This window comes from Kwoniella bestiolae, chromosome 8 (genome assembly GCF_000512585.2).
Source record: "Kwoniella bestiolae CBS 10118 chromosome 8, complete sequence".
NCBI lineage: Eukaryota > Fungi > Basidiomycota > Tremellomycetes > Tremellales > Cryptococcaceae > Kwoniella > Kwoniella bestiolae.
In genome coordinates, this window is record NC_089248.1 from 913052 (window position 1) to 939544 (window position 26493).

The window sequence follows — 26493 nt, forward strand, 5'->3', positions numbered from 1 at the left end:
GCGAGGGTATCTGTGCGCGGTGAGTGTCGGTCCGCAAGATAAATTCGCAGGTGGGGTCTAATGCGTTGAAATGTAGGTATACAAGGCGTGTGCCACAGACGGGAGAGATGGTAACAAGATCTTTGCACTATATATATATGCCTTGAATTTCAGTTGGTATCGGATACAAGTGAATTGGACGACATCAACCTACTCGTACTCATTCCTGGGACGCGCCTCGTCCATTCGACTTTAGGACGTGATCACTCAGGCACAATCAGCGAGCAGATCACGTGACACGACACACTAACAACCAAGATAACCAGGCTACTTTACGAATGAGTCGAATCAAGACTCAGATGGCAAAGAAGATCGATTCACCTTCATTGCATGACGATTAGTAAAACCATGGAACCCTCTCAAGACAGGAAGGATACCTCACTCGCATCTCAAGAGCAAGACTCGCACACGTCGACGACTTCATCCGATGTCCAACTCACATTCAAACCCATCGCACCGGAAGACACGATCCCCCTCCGTCACCTCGTTCTATGGCCCTCAATATCATTAGACAAACAGTTAATCCCAGAGTACGACTTCAACCCCAAGACCATCCATCTCGGTGCTTTCAAGATCCCTAACCCCAACACCGCATCGCAACCGACACTACAGGACCCAACATTCGATAAGGACCACCCAATAGGGGTATTGACCTTGGCTGCTCAGCGTTACCCCTCATTCTCCGGGGAAATACCAGTCCATATCCAACTACATAAATTCGCTGTTCACCCTTCCCTCCAAGGAAAAGGTATTGGTCGACAACTCCTCTCCTACGCTATAGAAATACTTAGGCAGAGGTATCCGGATCAAAAGATCCTGTTTCATTTCGATGCTCGAGTATCGCAAATCAGGTTTTATGAGAGGAGCGGTATGAGTATATTGGACGAGAAGACGTTTTGGAAGTATGGTTCGACAGGGAAAGGGGAGGGGGTGGAGTACGTTAAGATGGGCAGAGTATTGTGAAACTGTTTGATGCAAATATGACCTGATTGATGCGTTCTTGATGACAACTTAAATAGAAATTCTCATTTACGAATTGATGTGCTGTATAACAAAAGAAGGATGGTCCCAGATCTTGCATTGTATGTATTGAGCTTTGTACGAAATATGAGACACTACAAAAGTTACGATGATAAGTGATAATGCTAGTACCGATACAGCAAACTCCCTAGAGCCGAAACAAGGATAGCCCCCAACTGAGAAACCAAGGAGCGTTAGACCTATCTATACGAGACATCAATCCTAGAAATCCAATATCTCCATAAACTCGTTATCGTCGGTATACTAAACCAGACCAAGCAAGCCAATAATCAGCATCAATAACGATCTCCTCAGATACAGGCATATATCATTACCAACGGAAAAGTAACACTCACATCAAACAATACCAACCTCTCACCATCCATAACAACAGTTTCAATCTCCCTCACATACTTCTTCTCAGAATATATGAACGGTAATTCCCTCCCAGTCCTAATTTCGCCTTTCAGCGGTATTTTCTTCTTTAGCACCGTTTCCTCAGATACCAGAACGATACCATCCCTATCACCGTCGTATTTCTGATAACCCTCGATAGAGTTCCTCTTCGTTGAAGGTTCTTTCCCTGTAGTCGCTGGGGTGGACGGAGTCGAGGTGGATAGACCAAACATCAATCTCTGGACTAATCCCCTTGGGGAAGTTGGTAGAGTCCCTACGAAACCTTCGTTCCGCCTTGAGTAGAGTTCCTGTCGGACTCGGAGGGGATCGAAGTCGTATAGCCTGACAGTTGTGGAGGATTCGGACGAGTGAGGATAGGGTACGACGTATCGTGAGCCGTAGACGTAGCAGACCCAGGCTATTGAGTAGGAAAGAAGTATCAGCTTGGTACGTGCTCCGATGTCAATATGAAGATTGATGACAAGTGTCGAGGTCACAAGGTGAATTTGAGTACTGAGACAACAGTGAATGCACTCACATGGCTCAGGCTCATCCGGGCCTATCAACCTAACCTTAGGCGCAATAGACTCCCACTTAATGACAGGCGCGGGCCTAGGAAACGCCTGAAGCAACAGCGGACTAGTCGGTGCAGGTAGGTACGCCAAGAAAGTCTTCTTAAGCGAGAACATGACATAATGAGGATGAGAATGCGGGAAAGCAGTTCTAGGTTGACAGTAAAATTCCATAATGATTATCCCACTTTCAGGTTCAGGGACAAATTGCTGGATCTTCTCTTCAGGGTGGGTGGGGAAGGTATGTCTCGGTGGTGGGTCTGTACGGATCGTTAATCTCGGTGGAGGAAGGTTGTCATCGAGGTCTACGACGAATTCTGGTAAATCTATTATGGCTATTGGAGTTGGGGTGTGTGCAGGTGGTGGGGGTTCGGTGGAGTTTCCAGTTGCTGTTGAACCACCAGTGGTCGTGCAATTGGAGGTAAATGAGAAAGGTGGGAAAGCGTAGATATATAGATGATGTGTGAAGATCAGATCTCTGGCGTCGGCGAGATCTTCCGGGTTCATCGAATCGGGACGTAGACGCGTCCTGACCGAGGGGATAAGAAAGGAATTGGGTGTGAGGAGGATGAATGATTCGAAGGTTGATACCACGGGGGGTTTGAGGGTCTGGGCAGCAGAACGGATATCAGCAAGATCCACAAGTGAACAGGTAATGGACGAGCGTCTATTGAAACAACGAGAGCTACGACGGCAGCCAAAATCTGCGGATACTCACCACAGCCAACCTCCCAGTGGTCCATTGCCAACCTACTAAATGATCTTTCGCCCCACTATTATTATTCCTCAGGACATACAACCCATCATCACATATCTGGAATCCAAGCGAGGCGATTCGAGAGTGGAGAGGGGCTGGCCAGTCAAGGGTAGATTGAGCAGCCCGAGGGTGAGGCTGGAATGTCGAGAGGGTTAGGAGGTGAATATGGAGGGTGTAGTTTCTGGGTGATGGGTGTCTGAGAAAGGAGATCGCGTTAGTTCGGGCTATTTGTGGTACAATCTCACAGATATGCGGAGATCCATTGAGAGCGAGAACATGTATATGAGAGAGTGCTGGATCCTGACTCCGTTGTCATCGCTACAACTCACCTCACTTCAGCAACAACAAACAAGTCCTGACCTGGATCCACCGCGAAGTCCTGCATATCAAAATCGAACCGATGCGTCTTCCTAATATCATTGACCAGTTGATCCTCCCCATACTCCTCTACCTCCTCCTCTTCTTCTGATTCTCTACCCTCTCTTGTTCCTTCAGCTCCCGTCTTTGTACCCTCGAGAAGGGAGGTAGAGTTTGAATCCTTGACATCCTCCCAATCATCCCCCTTACTCAACTCATAAACAGCCACCTCCCTACCAATCTCCCTGAGCCCACCAAACCGTTCGGGCGGTACGTTCCTCAACAACACACCTTCAAGGTACTCATACAGTCTTCCTTCGCTTTCCTGGAATTTCACAGAATTGGATGTGGAACGAGGTTGGAAGTTCCTGAATCTTGTCATTCTCTCTCTGAGCGATGAGAGCAAGACCGCTCGAGAGGGCGGTATATGATTGGTATTGGATGGTTGAGGTAGGAGGGCGTTGGGGTTGAGTCTTAGGGAATTGCATTGGAGGGTGTAGGAGAGTGAAATGGGGATGGAGGATGAGCAGAGGTCGTTGAGGCGTTTACAGACCTGTCATGATGACCAGATCATTCAGCATTGACCTACTTGGAGATACGCTCCACTGCATCACGAGGGACAAGATGATCTTGTGCACCGTATGGTGATGTGACACAGGTTCCCTCCGAATCCTCAGAATGATGAAGACTGGACAGTTGAAAGGATGTCCTGCTCACCCTGAAACATCGACTCAGCGTAATCCGATCCAATCCCACAAAAACCCTTTCAAGCAACTCATCAGGCAACGCGAACAACCAATTCACCCCGTTCTTATCTGGCAGCTCATACGCTACGGGCACTCGTCCAGAAGCGGGGAAGTATGATGCAGCTGAAGCAGCAGCAGAAGAAGTGGTCGATGCGGAGGGGGAAGAAGGGGTTGACGAGCTGGGAGTGAAGGATGCGCGGCGCATTCGGAGACGATCTAGCATTGACATTATGGTGTGTCGATATTCGATCCTTGTTCTGTTAGAGATGAGCAGTAGATCAATGAATGGTTTTCTGGTAGTGGGTTTGAACTTGATCAATTGACTGGTACCGCATACAGCGATGAGATGAGATGTCACTTTACGAGCGTGATGCTGAGTCAATCAACTAAATACAACCAACCTCCACTCGATCTGATCAAGAAATGGTTATTGTGGCGGTGGCACTCTCTAGGATCACCTTGCTGAAATCATTCCGCTTTAGCGCTTTACTGTGTCGGATTCCTCATAGTCAGCCAAGAGAGAAGAATTATGGACGGTCATTACTGATAAAAGTTCAAAGATCACAAAGATTGTATGCTCCAGTCAAAGCTAAAGTGCCCTTCATATCAAGAATTGCCGTTTTCGCTGACTGCTGAGTTCAGTTAGCAGATACATACTGTACAACCTTCGACATACTGTATTTGTGCCCATTGATAAGCTTTCACATCGAGTGATATGGTTACTCATTGGTATCAGTCCAGATTTCAGTAACGTTGTTTTCAAGACTAGACATGTAGAAGGTCTGTCCAGATTTCAGTAACATTATTTTCAAGACTAGACATGTAGAAGGTCTACCGTTCACCAAGTATGCATATTGTCCGAGGGCACCAATCTACAAATCGCTTGCCCTCCCGTCCTTCGTTCGCTATTGGACACTGCCCGTGCAGGTGACTTTGCCTGAGTCAAGCGGGTAGCTGCCGGATCTTCAGTAATCCATGTATGGCTGTTGGTGCAAGACTGGTGGATTAGCATTCTGACCGTTTCCAACACAAACACTTCGGCAACAAGGGATAACTATCCAATTTCTTGACGTGCTACAAAGGAACAAGTTCACTTACATCCTCAGTGTCGGAAGCGGAAGTTTCATCGCTATTATTGTCATCAGTCACAATGGGACCGAACCTTTTGTAATGGAGATTCGCCCTTCCATCTCTATCGTCAATCACTTTAATATACGGTTGGCCAACAATGAGCTGAAATTCTGCGGTCCCTTCATAATCTTCCTCAACAACGACTTCGAGCTGGAGACAAAACCCACATATATAAATAATACAGGTCAGCAGGAACTGCATTGTGTTCCAGTCCACAGTCACGAGGATCATCGAAGCGCAGGTCTTGCAGAATGGTGAATGGTTTTCTTGATTTCTGGGGAAGAATGATCTCCGACTTACATCGTCTTGTAAGGTGGTACCCAAGCCTTCTTTGAAACGCCAATAGAAGGTCTTATTTGAGCTTATCAAATCGTGGAACTCTCCGTTATCACTCAACGATACGTCCGGTCTTACCGAATCGAACAGCTTCGACTCGGTCGCGTCCCAGGTGATCTTCAGGTCATTCCCCGCTGCAACCTGGGAGAGAGAGGTACCAAGTAGAGTTGTCAAAAGAGTAATGGATTTGAAGCACAACATCTTGTAAGAAATTTGCAGTTGGTAACTTAGCTTGACTTGATATTTATTGCTGATTTGATTTTAACGCTAGTCGGTCAATTGGTACAGTACTATACGTCTTAAGCAGAAACAGAACGAAAGATTGGCCTCCAATCTTATGCTGAACCTTTAACAGATTGTTTCTGAGACTGAAACCTGGTGTCAACCATACACAGACACAACGGCATGTTTTGCGTGTATGCTCACCTTTGTTTATTACATACTCTTTCCCCACCCCGTGAAGTTGAAGGCAAGGTAAATCAATGATCCAATCCGGCGATCAGAATAATGGGGAAAATCAACGAGATACTATGATTCAAGATGCTTGTGCGGTGCAGTGTAGTCGCCGTGAAAGGATGAATAGACGCGACCGTTTGGCATGTTGAGACCTGCATCGAGAAATTAATAAGACACAACAACAATCCGGAGAAAAGGGGGTCAATCTAAACGTGGTTTTCATATGTATCAAGTCTCCAAAAACGTTAGGTTGACAGTCTTTCTTAGTTACATCCTATGCAGATAACTTGCTATTGGACTCAGTGTGATCATATTCATAGAACACCTATCGTGACACATGGACAGGCTCATCAGGGCTGATTGCACCCCTTATATCTCCGAGTTCAACAGCCTTCGAAAGCCATCTTTCATTCAGCTCGTATGACTCTGAGTAGTTTTGAAAGATAGCTCTCCCAACGGATAATGCATGTTATCTACCTATCACTCTACCAACCACCCTCCACTGTCCTTTCTCCAATCCAGTGCCGAACCGACCAGATACCAAATGGTACAGTGTGGATTGTTTGGTTGACACACAAGCGTAACTTGGAACAAGCTTATTTGGCGGACTGTCAAAAGTTGTGGAAGCTCAGCGACAAGTCATCGACACTGGTAATGTAAGTTGCTCAACCCAAACTCACTGTATCAAACGAGATTGTGTTCTGGTAGCAGCCTTCGGCGACTTCACATGTCGCCGAGCTCGATCTGAGCACCACCCCTCCATCTTTATCATCGATAACTTCCACATAAGGAGAACGAGAGATCAAGTTGAATTCGGCAGTACCCTCATAATTTTTTGTGGACTCAGCGACGAACTACACAACACAGGGATCGAGATCAAGCATTTCAGCCCTGTCCGCAAATCTTCTCCTCCGAAATCCGAATTCCGAAATGGAAAGAACGACGCTCTTACGCTCTGACTCTGGCTTATAAACTTACCTCGACGTACCAAGCAACTTTATGATCTTCCTCGATTTGCCAAGTGAAATGGGTCTTTCCGCTAATCTCGCCTCGATATCCTTCATCCCCATTGCCATTCAATTTCCCTCCAGCGGGGAACACCACCCCTCCAGTTTCCCATCTGATCTTAAGATCACCGGCGGCGGATACGTGCAGGATGGAGGCTTCAAATAGAGTGGTCAAAAGAGCAAGAGATTTAATCTTGAACATGTCACTTGTAACGATCAAGATAGAGTGCTGTAATTGAGTCTAAAAGTACGTATTCTGGTCCTCAGATAGGGAGAATAGCAATAGTCAGATGGGGAAAATACAAAATCAACCTGGACAGTAGTGTCCATTTTATACCTTTCCAGTACATCTATATTTACCTCATGGCCGAGGTCAGCTCCTTTGTACGATGGATTGAGGGGTCGAACCTTTCTTGCCTACGGGGTGGGATTGGCTTATGTGCTGTGTAAAATGATCGTTGTTCTCAATGATTGCTAATTCAGTTGAAATCAGATTCGGACAATGGATTATCGTGAAGATGCGCGTCAGGTGAAGATCCAGGAGGTCGTTGGGCTATAGTCACAAGAAAGGATCGAGATCAAATTCGATCGATTGATGGCAGGCGAAGCATGAGTATATACATTCATCAAGACAATCGCTGATCAAAGGAAGGGTGAGTCATAATGACAGATAAGTTGGTCAATCATGAAAGATGAGTGAAGGACATCGATCCTGCACACGCTTTAATGATGCATATGTGATGTAGTAACTGTACAGTGGGATCTGATCTGTTCAAAGCAATGGCAAGAGTAGCAGTGCGGTACAGTAAACGTACAACATACAATAGTTGTTTCGTGTTACATAATACAAAACAATCGAAGTGTTACCACTGTATTCCAAAGTAGGTAGGAAAGACACATAATCATTAGCTCGATACACCCCATGAAACGTACACGACCAAGCCACTCACATAAGTCTCATCCCGATAATCCACAATAGCAGGCAACCCCTTCTCCCTCCTCCGTGCCTTCTCCGCAGCCCACTTTTCGAACCTACCGCAAACAATCAATGAGAACTGAGATCAGCTGATCTGAAACTTGGATGAACCACGCTATGAATCCAGCTGTAATCGAGATAGCATGGGACATACCATTTCTTCATCTTCGCCCTACTCTTCTCGTTACCCACATTTACCGTAGCTATCATCTTTAGGTCTGGGCCGGGGATGGATAAGGAGAAGCAGGTGAGTTCGGTGAAACTGGAGTGTTCGGAGTACGGAACGCCTGTTTGCCACAATATGGTCAATCAGTCATCGGATTGACAACCTCTAGGTAATCCGAAAATACTACGGAGAAGGTAGACCGAACTTACCAAACAGCTGAAACGTCCTACAACTCCCTCTCATCTCTTTTAGATCCTTCTCACTAAACCACCTAGCCTGATCACGCTTGATAACAGTATTCACATCAGGTAACATATCTGTTCCAGCCGGTGGAGTGTATGTCCATCCCGTAGGTCTAAACGCCAACACTCGATCGAAGTGAGGGTGTAATCTCGCCAAGTAAGGTTGCATACGATCGAGTTGGATATTACCAAGAGGAAGTAGATGAACTTGAGACTATGTCAAAAATATGTCAGCTCAATGAAGTCTTGATCCCTCGATAGATGCCGCCTTACTGATATGGGATCAGTACTGAGCATAGCATGCAGTTCTGGATCAGTCTGACACAGCAATATCCCCTTCTTCCTCGGATCGCAATATATCGTAGATCCCAGAGCTTTAGCAACGGCTACAGGACAAGTCAGCTTTAATGGCGATGCTTATCTTAGGTAACCCTGACTGACCTTTCACAATCCTCTCCTTCCCTATTGAATACGTTCCCATGACAACCAGAGTCCTTCCTTTAGGCTTGATATCATTGATATCCTTCAATTCCTCCTTTACATCACTATCCTCTTTCTTGACCAGCCACCCAGCCATCATGGCCTTGGACCTCTCTGCTAGCTCTGCAGGATCCGGCTTGATCTCCTGCCCTTCCTCCGCTTTTATATACACTTTAGGTTGCATAGCTTGGAAGTCCGGTGCATTCAACGAGATACCAACGACCATCTTCCTGGCTAGGGAAGCACAAGCGTCGATGACCTGTGGTTGAGGTGGGAAACAGTATTTGGGGTTTAGGTACGTCGTATCGAGGTAGCAGGTGTGGACTGGTGCTCTGGCTATAGCTGAGTGAAGGACCATCTTGGGGCATCTATATTCCCACTAAATCAGCTATTGTGCTTCGAGACATTCAAAGTGAAGACAGAAGCTCACGCTCTGAAATCGCCGCAGTGCAGATACCGGAAGATCTTCTTGCTTCCTACATACGGTGATCTGAACCCTGAATCACCAGCATTAACAGTTTGCGGTCCTTCAAACAAGAAGATGGACGATCCAGGACCTAGTCTCGGGATCAGCTAGATTTCTGCTAAGTACAAGCGCATCAAAGCTCACAATGATTCGCTTCCATAGGCGTCACTGTGACGCCACCAGTATTTGGCATTTCGAAAGGTACATTATCGGGCAAACCATGCTGTCGAAACAATCAGCTTCAATCGAACAAATCATGTGATCTCTCCCAAGTCCACTTACTACCCATTTCGGCTCCACTCCAAGCATATGGACGATCAGATTGGCTGTTGTCTCCGAGCAATAGATCGGACCGTGTGTCCAGCTCTTGGATAAATTAGTGTAATGGTCTGAGTGTGCGTGTCTGCAATATGGGTGATGTCAGCTTGACTCCACTCAAAGGATATGGAACATGAGACTTGCGTTAACAGATATGCAGTGACTTTAGGTATCGCCCCGTATCTGAATGCATCAACAGCAACAGGCATACCGGTCATGACCTTGTGAAGGACACCATCAGTTCGCAATTCCTGTCTCTTTGTGAAGTATAGCAGCAAACATACCTTGTAGAAAGGGGCCTTCCTCCTTCCCACAAACCTTTTACCATCCCTCTTCAGATCGGCTTCTGCATCCTTCCATTGATCCTTCTCTTTGTGGCCACTCATGAGCACCGAGAAAGCATTAGGTCCCTTCGTGGATTGTTCGGGTTCGGGCGAAGGCGAAGGTTCAGTCGAGAACGAGGCGTAAGAGGATATGGGACGGGCTTTCTTGGATGATTTGGGCGAGGATGAGGAAGAATCAAGGCATGAGTTGATGTGATGTTGTGCCAACTATTGTATCCCATTGTCAGCTGAGGATGGTTGAACTAGCAAAATGCAGCTTACATCATTGTTTTGCCCTTTGAGAGACTTCCCACAAACAGGACATTCCGACATCTTGCCCCCAGGTATAGCTTTGCTACCTCTTCCCCTATTCCTATTGATTGGTTCGGACATCACACTACCCTCATCGTCGCCTTCTCCATCCTCCTCCATCCCCATACCTTCATCTTCAGGTTCTTCCCATTCTTCCGTCATATCGATGTCCCCCACTGAGAAATGCTTACTTGGTGTCGCGCCCTGAGGAGTCTCAGGCTCGATCGGCTCCGGCATGTCCTGTCGCTCGATATCCATGTCCAGTCCTGAATCGTCATTCTCAGCATCATCGCCGTCTTCAGGATCCTGATTCCTATGATGATCCTCGTCTGACGGCGGTATATCCTCTTCATCATCATCTTCAATATTCTGTACATCCCCCACATTTATGACCTCAGGCCATGTAGGTGGCGGCTTGAAGTCCGGATAGCCAGGAAAAGGGGGTGGTCTGGCTGGTTGGGGACTTTTCGAAGGACCCGCTTCGAGTGATATGTTCGATAACTTCCTCTTCTTATTCGATGGGGTGGGAGGAGAGACAGGTAAGATGTCCTCGTCATCGCTGATCACTACTGGATCCTCGACTGATCCAATTATAAACGTTGCTTTTCCTTTACCCTTCCTATCTGCTATTACAGGCTTTACATCTTCTACTTTCTCACAGAAACCATTCTTTGACGCGCTTGAAGTACGACGAGGAGTAGGTGTTTTCGAGAAGAAGGATAGGATGTTGCCAGTGTTGGCGGAAGGGGATTGTTTGGCTGACTTTGTTGATCCTTTTGCCATGTCGATAAGTATTACTGGTGTACTGTCATTCTCTATGCTCTGACTATAGATGGTGTTATATCGATGTTCTCGTCTGCGAATGAACAAATCTGTCTTTATATGACCTGTATGACAGAGCACGATCTCGATGACGGAGTGAGCAGAGTAGCCAGGAACGATTAGTCCAGTCAGCTCGTATCGTCACGTGATCCGCGCTTTTTGCCACCCAACCACGTTTTCGAGAAAAGTTGAAAGACCAAAGCTCGCTGAGCAAGAGTCCTCTTTTCGTTTTGTGAGCTGCATCATACATTCCTCATCAGAATAGACCATAGAATCAGAATACTCAGAACAATGTCCAAGCCTTCGCCCAGTACTGAAGGTATCGAAGAAGTCCTGCTATCAGCCCGATACGGGGAGTTGGACGAGTTGAAGGAGTTCGTGGAGAAGTTTGGTGCTCAACCATTAGCTGAAGCGAAAGATGAGAGGGGGAACACCGTGTTGCACATGTGCTGTGGAAATGGACATATCGGTAGGTCTACCTTTCGTATGTAATATGTGGAATGCAAGAAGTGCAACAAGTAGATACGTAAGGCTTATCCTACTGTGTACAGACGTTTTGAACTACCTTATCCCCCTCTTACCCAAAGAAGTCTTATCACGCACGAACGAAGCTGGATCACCCCCTCTTCACTGGGCAGTATCAAACAACCATGTATCTTGTGTCAAGGCGTTAGTGGAGCTGCCAGAAGAACAAGGAGGTGGATTACGATTACTCAAGGTAAGTTGACCTGCCATCATCCACAATTCCACATGCAAGCTAACGGTAATTGTTCCTGCTCGCAACTTAGCAAACAAACGCCAACAAGCGAGATGCATTCGCCGAGTCGATATTCGCCGGAGAGGGTAAAGAGGAAGTATCGGGATGGATCGAAGGGTACTTGTACAAAGTAGAGGGAGGTGATGACGAAGAGGAACAACCATCGAAGGATGCCAGTGTGGAAGAGGGAGAAGGAGAAGTGAAAGTGATCGAGGGTGATGATATGGTAAAAGAAGAAGCTGAAAAGGTGGATGAGCTCGTAGACAAGACTGAAGGTGTTCACATCAAGGAGAATTAGATGGGCCGTTACACCGCTTATTGTATGTATCACTTTGCATTGGATTCATTCCGTTTACTAGAGAGTACTATTCCGACCTACCTCTCTTTCCCTTTCCTTTCCTGTCCTATCAACTGGTTCGTGCTGGTCAGTATATTCCAAGCATCATTTGTTCTCATCAGTCGATTCTACAAGGACTTCGGGTCAAACGGGTCATCCTTTCTCGTGTGTTCAGAAAGGATCGACCGCATCGCTTACATAACGTATGGTCGTCAATCCCTTCAAGTAAATTCGACCTCAGCTCAGAAGGCGCCAAGAGCCATCGTATATATCATACAGCTCGTTGTCGACTAAACCAATACTGATCAACTCACTTGTCCCCAACAACCTCCTCATTTGCCTTATCTGAATTTTCACCATACACACACAAACATGCCGACAATGATCGATGACCACTCCCAATATCCCCTAGTCAACGCTGCGTATAAGTATGACGGCTGGGCGGAAGAGCTACTTAAGTCTACCCCTAATGCTTCGAATAGTACACTAACCCATCAAATCACCTTGACAGACCCCTCAGCCGAAGGAGACGGCGACACGCTCAATACAATCTCATTCAACGATCACCCCTCACTATTGCCAGCTCAAACAGCGGCGCAGATTTCAGTGTTCAGCCACTGCAAATGCATGATATAGCTAATGAGACTAGAGAAGATGAAAATTCACATAAACCTCACAATATCACCAATGACACTTTTGAATTCCGTCTATGTCGTGCGACAAGATCTAGGTACATTCAAGGGTATATGTGAATCGCTGACTCCCTCTGGACACGTAGATAAGTTGGAGTCGACGGCAGTCGAAACTGAGTTATACTATCTACACACTTTCACTCTTTCCAACTTACCGGAGAAGACCAAGCGATCTATGGTCGATGATGATGTATCGTCCAAATACGATACATTCGGGATGAACATCAACCTCGAGAATAATCAATCTCAATCAATCTTCAACAAGCTTAGTAAAAGGTTGTCCTTCACTGGGGGTGAAGGGACCGCGGCCGGTAAATTGGTGCATGTTCCCACCCAATTGAATAGCGAACCGGGAGATCCGAGATACCAATACATCTCGCAGAAGTTTGATAGTAAACTGAATCTCAAACTCAGTAAATATGGGCTGAAAAAGGTTTCTGGGGAGGAGGGACATAATGTAGATGGGGTTTCGCAATCTTGCGTCATAGGTAGAGAATCGAAGTGATAATTTTACATATCGGAAGGTTAACCACAGTAACCATATGTCTGAGTACAACAGATACCAACGAATTTTTTGATGTGTCCTTGTCAGTTCCTCACTGCTAGACAATTTTGTTTATATATCTGAGCACGTCGATGCTCTTCGAAAAGCGTACAAGCATACCCCCGGAACTGCCTATGACCGAGCATACTTATCGAGACTACCCACCATAATGCTCACTTTGAAATTGAGCCTCCGCTCGACCTGGCAGATGCCCTCTCCACTGTCTCCAAAGGAGGTCGCCCGCTCATCGAAGGGTAAACAAGGGAATGGCTGTCTTACAACCGAACGAAGGCAATTCTTACAGCCGAGAATAATTTCCGTTCAAACGTGTTTCGTGAGTCGACGGACTATGAGACGACCTACAGCGTTTAGTGCTTGTATCACTTTCTCTTGAACAGCTGGTCAGGCAGATTCTCATGCATATCTATTGGTACAGCTTCGCCCGAAAATTGCATTATCGTATCAACATCGTGTGCGAGCAAGTCAGTTCATCTTGCCATGATCATTTGGTGTGAAGACGTGCGGGACGTGAAAGGAGACTCTCAGTCCCAATAAGATAGCAAAGTCGGACTGATCTTGGTGGTAAATTTGTTAGGTTGAACCTGCTGTAGGACTATATGCAAACATGAATCCGTTCCTCTCTCGGGGCTGTGCAGATCCTTTGATATGTAAGAGGTCTACAGCGGAACGGTAAATTGCTTTTCGTGTATCGATCCCTCCCAGGAGTAGTTCAGAGCTGCAGTCGGTCGGTGTGATAGACAACGATGAAACCGATACCGATACCGATACTCCAGATCTGTCATCAGCCACTCACAACGTCCTGCTCTACACACCTGGGACGACCTCACCAGTTGCCATAGAAGATAATGAAGCCTTTCGAGAACGGATCAACCCAGATATGGAGTTCTTTCTCACGGCCCGCGTAGTCCATCGGCGAGTCATCGATGGAGTAGACATATACAACGATCTAATGATGACCTTTTTCAATCGCGAGGTGGAGGTGTGGGATCGACCTTCCAACCCCAGATTAGAGAAGAACGTCACTGAAAACACGCTTGATTCGACCTACAGCAACACGAGGTTCCTGGGAACACTCGATGGGGAGTGTAGTCGTACTGCAGATGCGCAACCATGCTCCTCGTTGTCTTCGACTGCTAGCGTAGGTAGAGAAGTATTTTGTCATCTCGTCGTGAGCCATGGATTTAGTCCTTCGTCGTTACCTGCCGATCTCAGGGCCCGTCTGATCAGCGAAGATGCGTTCAAAAACTTCAGATCCATCGGATTCACCTTGAAGCCCGTAGATCGATCTTCGACTTATAAGACCCTCGAGGAGCACATATGTCAAGGGAATCCTCAAGGGAGATTCGGCACACTGCCCGTTTCGCCGAATATGGATTATACCATCGCTGCCGATTGGTCGTATCGTTCCCCGCGGGCGATCCAGCAGTTTGAGGTTTCGTGGGACATCGACTCACCACGAACGGAGGTGCTCTCAATATACGATGTTTCGTCCAGCAAAGATGCCTTGAGAGATATCGTATCTCAATATCCGTCGACAGTGACCGGAGGAATGACAATTGATGCGTTAGTAGGTGATATTCAAGGATTCAGACCGTGGAGGGAACAAGTGGAAATATGAAGTGGCCAGATCGCAAGCCCAAGAGAGAGTTTAGCGTTGGAACAAGATGTTGTATGGCTTTCCACTCCACTCTCATAAGTTAGATCAAGAGAGAGAAAGGACAGCAAAAGCCAAGTCTCTATTTTCAAAACTAGCTTATCGAGGAGTTGAAAACGATGTGCGAATTGAGTATGCCATGCCCTCGTTCACTTGAGAACCCTCCACATGAGTGTCAAGCATGTTTCATCGCCACTCGACCGGGAGCAAACGGGGTAGTCGCATGTTTATGCAGATCTCATAACGAAAAGAGCCCCTATGAATTGCAGCTGGTCTCGTTTGTTCTTCTTCTGGCACACCTTTTATACCACCCAAAATCCAGTATGAAAACGAGACCCTTTGTTTGTGGTTAACTTAAAGCGTATCTTCTAGATAGTTAATGAGGTGGCTGCGCTGCCGTGATCTTAGCGGGGGCAGCAAAGGTGTAGACTGTAGAAAGTAGACCTGACTGATTAGAGCGATTTCGCCACGGCGAGGTTCAGGAATTATCTTGCAAGCAAGCGAGCTGGCTGATCGAGCTCAGTACAGTCAAAGGTACGATTTCGCTGTAGCCTCATGTTCTGGAGCATTCCAGCCAGACAGTCGGCTGTTATAAACGTAACTTCCTATTCAAAAAATAACTTCCTTTCTTTGCCGGACTACCCCTGTAGTGTGCAAGGGAAGGCCCTCACCGCGCCAGTACGTTTGGATTAAGAGACATAGCGGGAGAGAGATGTATATCCTAGCAGACGATTTGTCCCTTCAATTCTGCATTTTATTATCAGTGATATTCGGAGTACATACCTCTTTGCAATATTCGTGGGCGATCAGATTTTCACTAACTGGACTCCAAGAATCGAACCATGCCGCAGGCTGAGGATGATTTAGTAGTGGCCGAAAGTATTTCCACCGATCGTCTCGGCTTGACCAACAGGAGTCGTCTTCAGCCTCGACCCTCGAGGTTCAATTCGACATCGATCACACACATGCTATCACTATACACATCATCTTACCACGCGGGCGATATGGAACCCCCAACGGACAGCACGATCATACCTCTAGACGACGATCAACATCTCAAGAGCACATTCAACTGTGAGCAGAAGTTCTCTCTCTGTCCGTGGGCAACGCATACCCGAGTCATACAGGCGGAAGAACGTAGAATCCATGGCGAGGCTTTACGGATCGGTGCAGATTTCTGGGGACGACGAGCAAATGATCGACAGGAGAAAACCGTCACGGAGAATACACTTGACTACATCCATCAGGCAGAACAACATCTGGGAAGTTTCTTCGGTCGGTGTGACCCACGAGACGGCTCTGGATACACAGAAAGCATCCCTGTGAGCTTCGATCTAGTAGCTCATCAATGTTTCAGTCTGTCTTCCCTATCAGAGGAGGTAACATTTCGTTTGAAAGAGAATGACCTTTTCGCGAGATTCAGAAATATCGAGTTTACTGTGAAATCGAAGGTCCCCGACTCCCTATTCCAAAGTTTCAAGGATGATCTACAACCTCTGGAAGGGGTAAGCCAAGGGGATGGGCAACGACATTATAGAGTGAGGGACATTCCCGTGCAAGCACGAAGGGGTCACGGGCCAGAGCTTACCTTTCAGACGTCATGGATGGATCACCTTTTTGAGATAGAGTGGGACATAGACTCCCCACAAACCCAAGTATTGTCTCTGTACGACGCTGAAACGTCTAAAGAAGCTCTCAGGACGGTTTTGCAAGGTGACAGATCATCATTGATCGGAGTCTCGAAGGTGGATGTAGAAGCTGACAGCATCGTCCGAGTGAGACAGAGATTGATCCGGCAGATGGCTTTGGAAGAACCTCGGCAAGAGCTGGCGCGCCAAAGGAACCTACGTGAACAGGCCATCTCCACGGCTATGGAAGACACTCGACCCCGCAACACCCTCAGGCTCATTGATCAACAAAGGGCATGGATAAGACAAGCCGAAGCGAATTTTCAAACACGAGTCGAAAGACTCTCGACAGACGAGACTTGCCAATAGTCCTGTGGATTCATTCTGTGATCCCCACGTTTAGCTGGGAGTTCTGATTGATATTTTACTATTTGTAGTCTTCATTGTCTTCAGCAACTCACAAGCTAGACTCGCTTGCTCAGCACGTTAGTCACACTCATGCAGATACCCAGTATTCATGGTGTAATGGGACGAACGATGTGCCTCTGAATAAGACTAGTGCGACATGAGCGGCTTGATTTCCTCTGCTGCCCGTCCCGGAATCCTTACGTGGTTTGACCAAACACCGATGACTCGTGAAAAGCTTCCACCCTCGGACTCAATCTGGCCTAGCTGTGTGAGAGATGTTTCACTCTGACATCAAAGGGAAGGAGAAGGTATACAAGCTTTCTTACCACCGGAAGGCCTGCAAGTTCCCGGTGCATCGCCTCGAGTTGATTCTCCCAAGACCAAGGTTTCAAGCTTTTATGCACACCAACAAGCTGGCACAAAAGGGGCCACAGACCCACGAGCGTTCAACGAACCTAACAGTTAATCAACCCTAATCCAAGGTGCTTTTATTGTCTCGCCACTGTATGCTTCTGCGAGACACAGCTATTGGAGACATTACAGCATGTATGGAGTCGCAAAGTCTCGCTGCTTCTTTCTACTACCTTTCACCAGCACCTACACCTCTGAGGTCCATCGCAGTCCAGGCTTCAAGTCGTCAGCTCCATTCATCACTGCAGTATACGTGAAGGGCTCGAGCAGAACAAAGACAGCTCGGTGTCGCGTTCTGTACGGCCACGTTCAGTCTTAATTGCAAGGAATAAAAACCCCACCTGTAAATGCATTTTGCCGCTCGACCACTCGCCATCATCAGGCTCATATCGCAGCACTAGGGGTCTCTTCGATCACTCGGATTGGCTCTCTTGCTTTGAAGCTGGCCTATATACAATCAAGTACCATGCAATCGACAAAAACGTCCTCCGCTGAGCAAAACGTCCTGACGAAAACCTTCCCAGATGACGACTTCCACAAGATGGTCTACTTGAAATCGCCCGGATGTTGTCCCCCACGGAAAGGACCATACATCTTCCGAGCGAGCTTCCCTCACGATGGTCGACTGATCCCAATTGAGGCTCTTCCATTCTTCCAGTCGAAACTGCGCAGTCCAAGCAGTTTCATAATCAAACCACAGGAATTATACACAGCAGATGAGGACGGAAAAGGGGCTATGACCGACACGACTCTGGGTACAATCTACCAGACCACCAGAGCTTCCGGTGATATAACAGGATCTGTGGAATATTACAATACGTCTGACATTCCAGTGAGGAAGGCGACAGTAAGGCTTGAACATGTGGATGGATTTACTTTGGACACATTGCCCGAAGCAGACCTAAAGGCACTCCAGGCTACACATCTATTCTCAAAGTTCATGTCGATAGGGGCTACAGTCCGTTCGATTGACTCGATCGTTCCGCAGATCACTGATAACCTCGTTGATGGGTTGACATCCGAGGAGGGTCGGTTGATGTACCTTCCTTTGGTTGAAACGGAAATCTTTGGAAGGCGCCACAAAGGCAAGTACGACTGGATCTCAGAAGCATTCCTTAGCGAGGTTGAAATCATTTTGGAAGCCGATGCGGATGCGACTGTAGTCCTGCCAGAACATGACAGTGAAAGTACGAAGAAAGCCCTGAGAGACCACTTTGGAGGGAGGTCCTTTGTCATTCCTGCTACAAGATTTCTAAGGGAATATGCCGAGCTAGAACTGGAAGCTTCATAGAGGCGTGAGGCGAGGCACCGTATCGGCACGGTATGCGAGCCTGCAAATTTCTTGGGGCTTTGCTCGAGACTTTTGTGATCGAATACTTCATTCGTCGAGTGAGGTAGACTAGAATGACTATATTGCCTATATGAATATATATAAATACGAGATGAAGACACCGACGGCCCCTTTTGATTTTTGCATTGTGCGAAGCAGTGCGTCCGTCTGGATCAGGCCTGATGCCACCGCCCTTACAACTCGTTTGATACGAATGAGCCCACTTACCAAGTCCTTGTATGATCCTGCAATCATGCACTAGACCTGTAGGGAAAGGTCACAATCCTTGGTGGCTTAACGGTATCCTGGCAAGTTATCGATGTCAATACAGTATCTTCGTCTACCATATGGGTAGCACTGGAATCATCTCAAGCACATCATGCGGGCGGGTCTGCACGCCCATCCAATAGAGCGCTCAGCTTCGATAAGGACAGTATGACTTTCCTGAGTCAAGGAAGATGTATATTGCTGTTACTTATGCTATATTTATAACTGATGAATGCGCGACTTACATCTTCTAATCTAACAAACCTACAAATCCCCTTTCCCAACACCTCCAAACCATTCTCTCACCCTACTTATGACCTGCCCCACACCCTCACTCTGTATCGTCTCCAAACAACCTTTACATGTCCTCCTAAACCCTTCAAAGAATGAAACGACAATAGCCAGTATAGTCGATATCGTTGATGTTGAAGATGAGCGTTCTTCCAGAGTCGGCTGATCGGACGATCTCGCCTGGTTCGTCTTTTTGCTGATATCTGATTCTTCAAGTTGAGTCGCAGCGTATATCTGCCTGAACTCTTCTACGGAAGCTAGGGATTCACTGATTCGGTGGAGGGTGTTGAAGAGGGCTACTACCTCTGAACGCTGGAGTAAGTCGGGGTTGATCTTAGGGCTGAACGGGAATGTTGCAGGTCAGCGATCATCCTGCTAAGTGATTGCTAGAGGAAGATAGCAATCAGGTGTGAACGCAGATCTGAAATGTTGACTCACTCCAAAGCCTTATCATCCAGTTCGAACAATATTTTCAAAGCAGTACCAATACCAGACACCTGTAATTTACCCCATAATCTACATTTATCGCATCCCACACAGTCCATTATCCTCGAAACGTTTCTGAAATGGGTCTTGAACTGTTCTTTGAGGATCTGCAATGGAACGGTCAAACATGAGCATGAGCGATCGTCCCAATATGACACAGCGTTTGACTTTCAATAGTGAAACGAACCAAGGACAAGGTGAGAGAAGTGATGACCAGCCAGACGATATAATCGAAACAAGAAATCAGTCACTCACAGGCGCATCCTCACTCCTGAAGAAATCACCCTCATCAAACCCCTTATCCATCTCCCCCTGACTCGCCAAATCCAAAATCTCATTGAACTTCTCTTTCGACAACTTATCGCTCTCCCTTCCTGATTTCACGCCCAGTCCAATTGTAGGCGCAGTGGCGATATCGTATGCGCGCAGGTACGGTGCAGCTCTGGCCACAGCTCTGAGGACGAGTACGGCGTTGAAGTAGACATTGGATAGTCGTTCGGGATGAGTGGCAAGACGTTGGATGAAACATTCTAGGTTGGGGGACCATTCGCCTGTTGTTTGGTCGAGGTAGTCTGCGCAGATGTGGATTGAGATGGATGCGTGGAGGCCTGTAAGTAGGGTAGAATAAAGGTATCAGCGGAAAGTCGTGTATGAGCGTGGCTAAAAATAAAGGGAAATGGGTAGAAGTAAAGTGATCCAGAACACCAAGAACAGCATTTTGGTCAAGTGCGGTCGAAGAGGACGGATGGAAGACTGATGAGAATGTTTGCATTGGCATACTCACCAGAGATAACCCTATAATAAACCTTCTTCTCCTCACACAACTCCGCATCGCTAGTCAACGCAGAAGGATGCTTGACCATCTCCGTCCCCCACCCTTCACTCAGCTTACTGAACCCCCAACCAGGCTCATTCTCAGCATTCCTCGACACACCTCCAGCAGCAGCACCCAAAACTGTATCTGCAATTTTCGTTTTTGGTGTTTTGGTTTTGTCGGATGACAGGGAAGCTTCCGAAAGACCAAAGCAGTTTTCTTCATATATCGCTCTCCAGACGTTATGGGATGAATCGCCTGCGTAGCCTGTGAATCTCTCGGGGTTCAGGGTGAGGTCGATGTACTGGCCGTCTGTGTTTGAGAAGTAAATCAGTTCAGTCCATCCGCATCGAGATCAATCTGAAGATATCAATAATAGCAGACAGCATAGTGATGAGGGAAGAACGGGAAGAGGATAAACCCACTTTGATCCGCATCATCTTCGACATAGCAGAAATCCTGTTCTTTGAAATAACAACCGGAAACACCTTCGTCCTGTTGACCAGAGTACTGTCACATCAGCATCTGATCGCACTGACATGAGATGACCGAAAGAGGCCGCCGACTCACCTCTGCCGATGATACCTGTACTTCTGACAAAGCTTTCGCCCTCCATTTCTCGGGTATATCGTCCTGTCAGAGCAACACGGCACAGGCGTTCAGCATACGAGTACACACAAAGTGAATGTATCGCCCAACTAGAGAAGTAAGGTTGCTAATCCGTCTGCGTCACAGGACAGATGCCAGACTCCCAAACTCCAGAACCTCGAAGTTCCCACCATACCCTCCAACTGATCGCACCGTTCGTTACACGTTCCCCAACACCTTCACCCACCAGCGCATCTCAGCTCACGCTGCTTCCCCACATGACCCTTGCGCACTCGACCTCGCTCGCTCATCGTCTCATCCCCAATTGACTCTCGCCCACTCGCTACGCTCGTGGCCTCAATGGACTCACCTCATTAGCCTCCTCAACCCCACAATTCCTATTCATACAAAACCCATTCTCCGACCAATAAGGACACTCCTTGTACAAATCCACCTTGTAATGCTTGAAGAAAGGGTAGGTCACCAGCTCGTGCAGCGTGGGGAAGAGCTTCTTGTTGAGTGATTCAACGGTTTCGTATAGGCAGTGGGTTGATTCGATGGGGCCTGAGGGCTGTGGTGGGTGGGGGCGGGCGGGTGGGCAGGTCGAATTGTATTGATGTATCAATCGTATCGGAGTGAAATAGTGTGGTCAAAGTGATATTAGGTTGAGCAGTGGAATATCAGCACCTCATACCCAAGATGCACACAGGCAGACCACACGCCAAGTGCAACGACAAACTCACACTGCAATACCCCTCCGATTTACCTTCCAACACATTCCTAGCAACTTTACTCTCAGGCTTATGGGCGTCCCTCCCCGTCAGACCAGCTGCCAGAGCGGTGGAGGAGGACGCTACCAGTGCGAGGGTCGTAGCTGTGGGGAACTTCATCGTACCCTACAAGACGAAGGGTAGGATTCGGTTCGAAGAGTGAGAGGGATTATTGGTTGGTTATCGATTGTTGTTTTTGATGATTAATTTCGAAAAGATGGATATTGTTATTGATAACGATGGGTTCTTATTGCTCAGCTACTAGCTGTTGTCTGTTTGGCATATACGTGTCGATGATATGTATCTTATATACAAAATAACGATGCTGAATAATTACCTCTCTCACTGTCGACGTGTCCGAAATAATCTCAATCTTACTCGTAACTTTGTTTGGCCACTCACCGCGAGAGGGAGATCGCGGAGGTGGAGGTGGTCCACTTTGATGCTTGTAAACGGATCATCTCGGCGATAGTACCCGTACTCATACATCCCATCCATCCATCAATCAATCCCAATCCCAATCTGCTCCTTGTTAGAGGCATCTCTTGGCGAAATGCAAAGGTATATTAGATGTACAGGTTTGACATGAGATTCATAGTTTCATAGTTCATATTTCAAAGTTGATAGATTCATAGCTCTTATACAATCATAATTCCCCTCGTGCCTTCTTCATCCTTCATCAGAATCATATATGGTGGAAACATAGAGTGGGGAACGAGTGAATCGAAAGTGAATACAGACAAGTTGAGATTGGTTGAGATAAAGATAAATAGTATATATATGTGTACAACGAAAGTAAAATGAAAATCACCAGCCTCGCGCCGCCAGATCTTTTGCAGCTTGCTCGTTGAGTTCAGTCAAGCCCAATGGTAATGTCTTGCTGAGGCCCATGGTGTTTTGACTGAAGGTAGGAGCGGAAGATTGATCGAAGGCGTCAGTGTCATGGGGAAGAACGGAAGGAAGAGTCAAAGTCGGATGGAGATTTGATCAGATTTTACATTTTGCAGATTACCAGTGATGATTGGTTTCGTTTTGATTTTAATGGTTGAATACCGATTGAATGGAACGAATGTCGTGAGGACGAGAACCCCATCATAGAGGGATGCGAATTGATGGAGTGAATGGGAAGGAATGGTCAATATCAAGATAGTAGGTATCGATGATGCGATGGATGTAACACAGATAGGTGAAGAGGGTGATGAAAGAAGAAGATCAACGTCTACTCCCCGACCCAAGACACGAAGTCATCGGTTTTCGATTCTTTATAACAGAGTAAAAGTTAACTCACGGATTTGGACCGATACCAACATAGACCGTCCAATTCGATGGAGGCTTAGGAGTATCGGGGGCTTCAGGTCTTATGGCATAGTAGGCGGTACGAGAAAAGGGATGAATTTGGGGAAGAGCTGTTATCGCGGTCCTGTAGAATGAAAAAAGAGAGTCAGCATCATGCCATGTATAGATGAAGAGCGTACGTTTTAGCCGAATCCTAGGTGGTTGGCCAAGGGTCGTATATGTAGGGGAAAAGAGGACCAAAAGAAGTGGGGGAACGTCGTATGAGAACATACGGAATCCAACCATCAGGAGGCTTACCAGGCCATTGAGCAGCTGCTGCCCGAGCGATTCCAGGTGGCGCATCGTACGGGTACGGCCACCCCTTCCATCCTCCGTACTGCAGTGCTGGTGCAGTGTACCCGTCGTTGGCCCACAATCCTCCCCACATAGCCTGAATAGCCGCTTGTTTTTTCTTCATCTCCTCCTCCTCCTTCTTCGCTAATCCCGCTTTAGCTTTCTCGTGCAATGGTTTGGCGAGTTCTTTTATATGTTTGAACCCCTCCACCGTTTGCGCCGAGTCGGCCAGTTTCCCCAGCTTCTCCTCCAATCCCTCCAATTCACCCTCGGGCATCTTACCCAAAATGATCAAAGCCTTATAATTCTGGGGCCAGTCCAGCTCTAACCTCCCCTTTAACACATCCATGATTACCTTTCTGGTATCCACATTCTTACCCCACTGCTCGAACCACTTCAACTCTCTATCATCGGGTCCAACCATCCTTCCGGCATTCGTACATCTCTCGGTATAATCTCTAACACCGCTATCGGGATCATCAACCCAAATACTAGGTGGCATATCGTGTATAGATGTGGGTTATGTGGATGTGAGTGGCGAAAAGTATCGAGTAGATATTATGGATAGGTAATAGCGAGATGAAGAGACGGGGTAGCGGGATACAGTGCAACTTTGATTGTAGATATAGGGAAATATCGAAAAGGTCGTGTTCCGGATACCGAGTGAATAAAGGGTGAAAGGGCAAAACGGAGAATATGCGATAGCGATACACACACATACGTCAGTTAAAGATTTTCAGACGGCAGACGGAAGATAATGTTCGCGTAGAATAATATCTGACTCACTTTGAAGAGGGGGGAATGGCCGGAAAGCCCCATCCAAAAGTGGGAGTGGGAATAGGAGGGTAAGAAATTGGTTCATAGCTTGAAGAGTAGTAAGGATGGTAGATCCTCGGGGTGACGGGTCGAAGAGGAGTAGGGGGATCATCGTTCCAGTAAGTCCAGGGAAGTCCCATCTCGTACGGTGGCGGAGTGGTTGAAAGAAGAGGATAGGGAGGGAGTTTGCGAAGCTTGTTTCTTCGTGAGCCAAATATGGTGGCGAAACTTCTTGAGTGTCGTAGTAAGAGGAAGGAGGGGTGGATGGGGTTGATATTGTCAGCTCAGAAATAAGCTGTGAAGAATGGTGGGATGGGTGGCGCTGTTGTTGTTGCTGAGCTGATGGCTGCTAAAGATTGGATGGTCGTCAATGGGTATTATAGGATGCTATGTACCGGGTAGATCAGATTGATTAATTAGTACTGAAGAAGGAAAAGAAAGGAAAGAAGAGAAGAGAAAGATAAAGATAAAGTGGAAAAGGGATAGCTTATATACCTTTTGAATATTGCCCTTGATCGTAGATATTCTGATACACAGGTACAGCAATATCATCGCACTGACCACATATCTATTGGTGGCAAATGACTTTCATGTCGATGAGTCAGCTTTCCTTCCCATGGATACATCAGTATCGGTTCCGCATATTCAAGTCGAGTCAGCTTTGCACTGTCACTGCTTTTGAGATACAAGGAAATGATGGTAGCTGTGTGTATAAGAAGGAAGAGTGGCGTAGAAAGAAAGATCCTCGTTACTGCATTTATCGAGTCCTTTCCCTTGATCCCTTGGTTGACTGTATGTACCCATCAAGTACAACAAGATGTAATGTCGTCTGTATCTTGTGAAACACCTAGAACGATAACACGTTGATTAAGCATGTTCTTGACAGATGCGAGTAAACCGGTGATATCAGGTCCGAGAGACGAAAGGAGGGTGAACAAGACTAGTGATTGACTCCCCTTTGTACCTATGTTTGATCGCTGCTTAATCTTCTTGAATAGTTGGCAATTCCGTTTATATTAGGCTGGGAAATATGACTGATCAGTGGAGTGGTTCATGGCATGCGTGTCGTCACCATCAGTCAAGTCATCTCCAGGAGACAAAAGAGATCATCTCGTATAACAGATTGATAGAGCGCAGTGTGTGATACACAATCAATCATCGCGGGTAGGTAGAGTTCAGCACAGTAATTTCATGCTGATCAGTGTCATTTGGGGTGATGGTAGAAACGGGGTTATGAACATGTTCTTATTGTCTGTCCAGGGATTGTACTGTTACATACACAGAGTCATCTCAACTACGTCTTCTTGACTACATCCCCCACACCAGGTACTTCACCGGTCTATTTGTCCACCGAAATAACCGTCAGCTTCTATTCAGCTTCTTGGGAGAGTGAAAATCGACAACTCACCACATCCTCCACTTTCACTTTCTGACCTTTACCCAGCCTCTCACCCAGATGCGCCCACACTCCTATCCCCAGTCCTATAGATGCACCACCAAGAACTAAAGATGGTAAGGGTGCTCTCCTGAGGAACAAGGCGGGTATCAACATTCCCGAGAGGGCTGCGGATATTATGGAATAGTCGTTTGAACGGGTTTGTTGGGTGTCTGCTTTCTATAGTATAGTAATGTATCAGCATCCAATACCAACTTATCCTTCCTATCTATCATACAGCTTCCTTTGACTCCAAATACAACTAAAGGATAAAGGAGGAGATGTCCATAATATAACCCATCGGCTGTTTTACAGACTCCCAAAGACATGAGTTACATGAAAAGGGTAAAACTCACAATCCTAATCAACCTATCTCTAACAGCACTCTCCCCATACCCCAGCCCCGCTCCTGCCACCGCACCGACGCCCGTCCAAAGTATGGAAGTATGCATCAACCCTCTCACGCTGAATGGTCTTCTCCTCAATATTAACGTCCGAACGAGGTATATGGGAGGTACGACCATGGATGCTATTTGGGCGTAACGGAGGGACGAGTGGAGGAGAACCTGGGTCTGGGGTGGGTGGGATGAGAAGAGGGCGGTGTTGGAGGATGACATGGTGGAGTATGTTCGATTCTGAGGTATGGGAGAACAGTTGGATGTACTGATCAAGTGTGAGTTGGTAGATAAACAG

At 46.9% G+C, this 26493-nt stretch overlaps 13 protein-coding genes across 13 annotated transcripts; 6 read left to right on the top strand and 7 right to left on the bottom strand.

Annotated features, from left to right (window-relative positions):
* Positions 1–387: 387 nt before the first annotated feature.
* On the top strand, positions 388–1002 carry I302_108921 (uncharacterized protein; the record flags this gene model as incomplete). Its single annotated transcript, XM_019194648.1, has 1 exon — positions 388–1002. The coding sequence occupies one exon, from the start codon at positions 388–390 to the stop codon at positions 1000–1002; it is 615 nt and encodes a 204-aa protein (XP_019043484.1).
* Positions 1003–1281: 279 nt separating this feature from the next.
* I302_108922 (uncharacterized protein) lies at positions 1282–4116 on the bottom strand (the record flags this gene model as incomplete). The annotated part of the gene is made up of 6 exons (XM_019194649.1): positions 1282–1323; positions 1416–1873; positions 1994–2636; positions 2746–2980; positions 3114–3694; positions 3859–4116. The coding sequence occupies 6 exons, from the start codon at positions 4114–4116 to the stop codon at positions 1282–1284; spliced, it is 2217 nt and encodes a 738-aa protein (XP_019043485.1).
* A 736-nt stretch (positions 4117–4852) lies between these two features.
* Positions 4853–5555, bottom strand: I302_108923 (uncharacterized protein; the record flags this gene model as incomplete). The annotated part of the gene is made up of 3 exons (XM_065870761.1): positions 4853–4900; positions 4986–5168; positions 5319–5555. 3 exons carry the CDS (start codon positions 5553–5555, stop codon positions 4853–4855), a joined length of 468 nt encoding a protein of 155 aa, XP_065726833.1.
* A 920-nt stretch (positions 5556–6475) lies between these two features.
* On the bottom strand, positions 6476–7019 carry I302_108924 (uncharacterized protein; the record flags this gene model as incomplete). The annotated part of the gene is made up of 2 exons (XM_019194651.1): positions 6476–6664; positions 6789–7019. 2 exons carry the CDS (start codon positions 7017–7019, stop codon positions 6476–6478), a joined length of 420 nt encoding a protein of 139 aa, XP_019043487.1.
* Positions 7020–7722: 703 nt separating this feature from the next.
* On the bottom strand, positions 7723–10883 carry I302_108925 (uncharacterized protein; the record flags this gene model as incomplete). Its single annotated transcript, XM_065870762.1, has 11 exons — positions 7723–7849; positions 7948–8080; positions 8169–8415; positions 8475–8587; positions 8643–9049; positions 9112–9238; positions 9292–9370; positions 9430–9550; positions 9610–9686; positions 9750–10016; positions 10071–10883. The coding sequence occupies 11 exons, from the start codon at positions 10881–10883 to the stop codon at positions 7723–7725; spliced, it is 2511 nt and encodes an 836-aa protein (XP_065726834.1).
* A 330-nt stretch (positions 10884–11213) lies between these two features.
* Positions 11214–11977, top strand: I302_108926 (uncharacterized protein; the record flags this gene model as incomplete). Its single annotated transcript, XM_019194653.1, has 3 exons — positions 11214–11391; positions 11474–11640; positions 11711–11977. The coding sequence occupies 3 exons, from the start codon at positions 11214–11216 to the stop codon at positions 11975–11977; spliced, it is 612 nt and encodes a 203-aa protein (XP_019043489.1).
* Positions 11978–12703: 726 nt separating this feature from the next.
* On the top strand, positions 12704–13213 carry I302_108927 (uncharacterized protein; the record flags this gene model as incomplete). Its single annotated transcript, XM_019194654.1, has 1 exon — positions 12704–13213. The coding sequence occupies one exon, from the start codon at positions 12704–12706 to the stop codon at positions 13211–13213; it is 510 nt and encodes a 169-aa protein (XP_019043490.1).
* A 1012-nt stretch (positions 13214–14225) lies between these two features.
* I302_108928 (uncharacterized protein) lies at positions 14226–14891 on the top strand (the record flags this gene model as incomplete). The annotated part of the gene is made up of 1 exon (XM_019194655.1): positions 14226–14891. One exon carries the CDS (start codon positions 14226–14228, stop codon positions 14889–14891), a length of 666 nt encoding a protein of 221 aa, XP_019043491.1.
* Positions 14892–15769: 878 nt separating this feature from the next.
* I302_108929 (uncharacterized protein) lies at positions 15770–16924 on the top strand (the record flags this gene model as incomplete). The annotated part of the gene is made up of 1 exon (XM_019194656.1): positions 15770–16924. One exon carries the CDS (start codon positions 15770–15772, stop codon positions 16922–16924), a length of 1155 nt encoding a protein of 384 aa, XP_019043492.1.
* Positions 16925–17840: 916 nt separating this feature from the next.
* Positions 17841–18665, top strand: I302_108930 (uncharacterized protein; the record flags this gene model as incomplete). Its single annotated transcript, XM_019194657.1, has 1 exon — positions 17841–18665. One exon carries the CDS (start codon positions 17841–17843, stop codon positions 18663–18665), a length of 825 nt encoding a protein of 274 aa, XP_019043493.1.
* Positions 18666–19235: 570 nt separating this feature from the next.
* On the bottom strand, positions 19236–22040 carry I302_108931 (uncharacterized protein; the record flags this gene model as incomplete). The annotated part of the gene is made up of 8 exons (XM_065870763.1): positions 19236–19602; positions 19701–19855; positions 20004–20356; positions 20533–20874; positions 20988–21057; positions 21133–21195; positions 21521–21721; positions 21894–22040. 8 exons carry the CDS (start codon positions 22038–22040, stop codon positions 19236–19238), a joined length of 1698 nt encoding a protein of 565 aa, XP_065726835.1.
* Positions 22041–23204: 1164 nt separating this feature from the next.
* I302_108932 (uncharacterized protein) lies at positions 23205–24051 on the bottom strand (the record flags this gene model as incomplete). The annotated part of the gene is made up of 2 exons (XM_019194659.1): positions 23205–23340; positions 23489–24051. The coding sequence occupies 2 exons, from the start codon at positions 24049–24051 to the stop codon at positions 23205–23207; spliced, it is 699 nt and encodes a 232-aa protein (XP_019043495.1).
* A 1608-nt stretch (positions 24052–25659) lies between these two features.
* On the bottom strand, positions 25660–26417 carry I302_108933 (uncharacterized protein; the record flags this gene model as incomplete). Its single annotated transcript, XM_019194660.1, has 3 exons — positions 25660–25704; positions 25774–25980; positions 26157–26417. 3 exons carry the CDS (start codon positions 26415–26417, stop codon positions 25660–25662), a joined length of 513 nt encoding a protein of 170 aa, XP_019043496.1.
* Between the last annotated feature and the right edge of the window lie 76 nt (positions 26418–26493).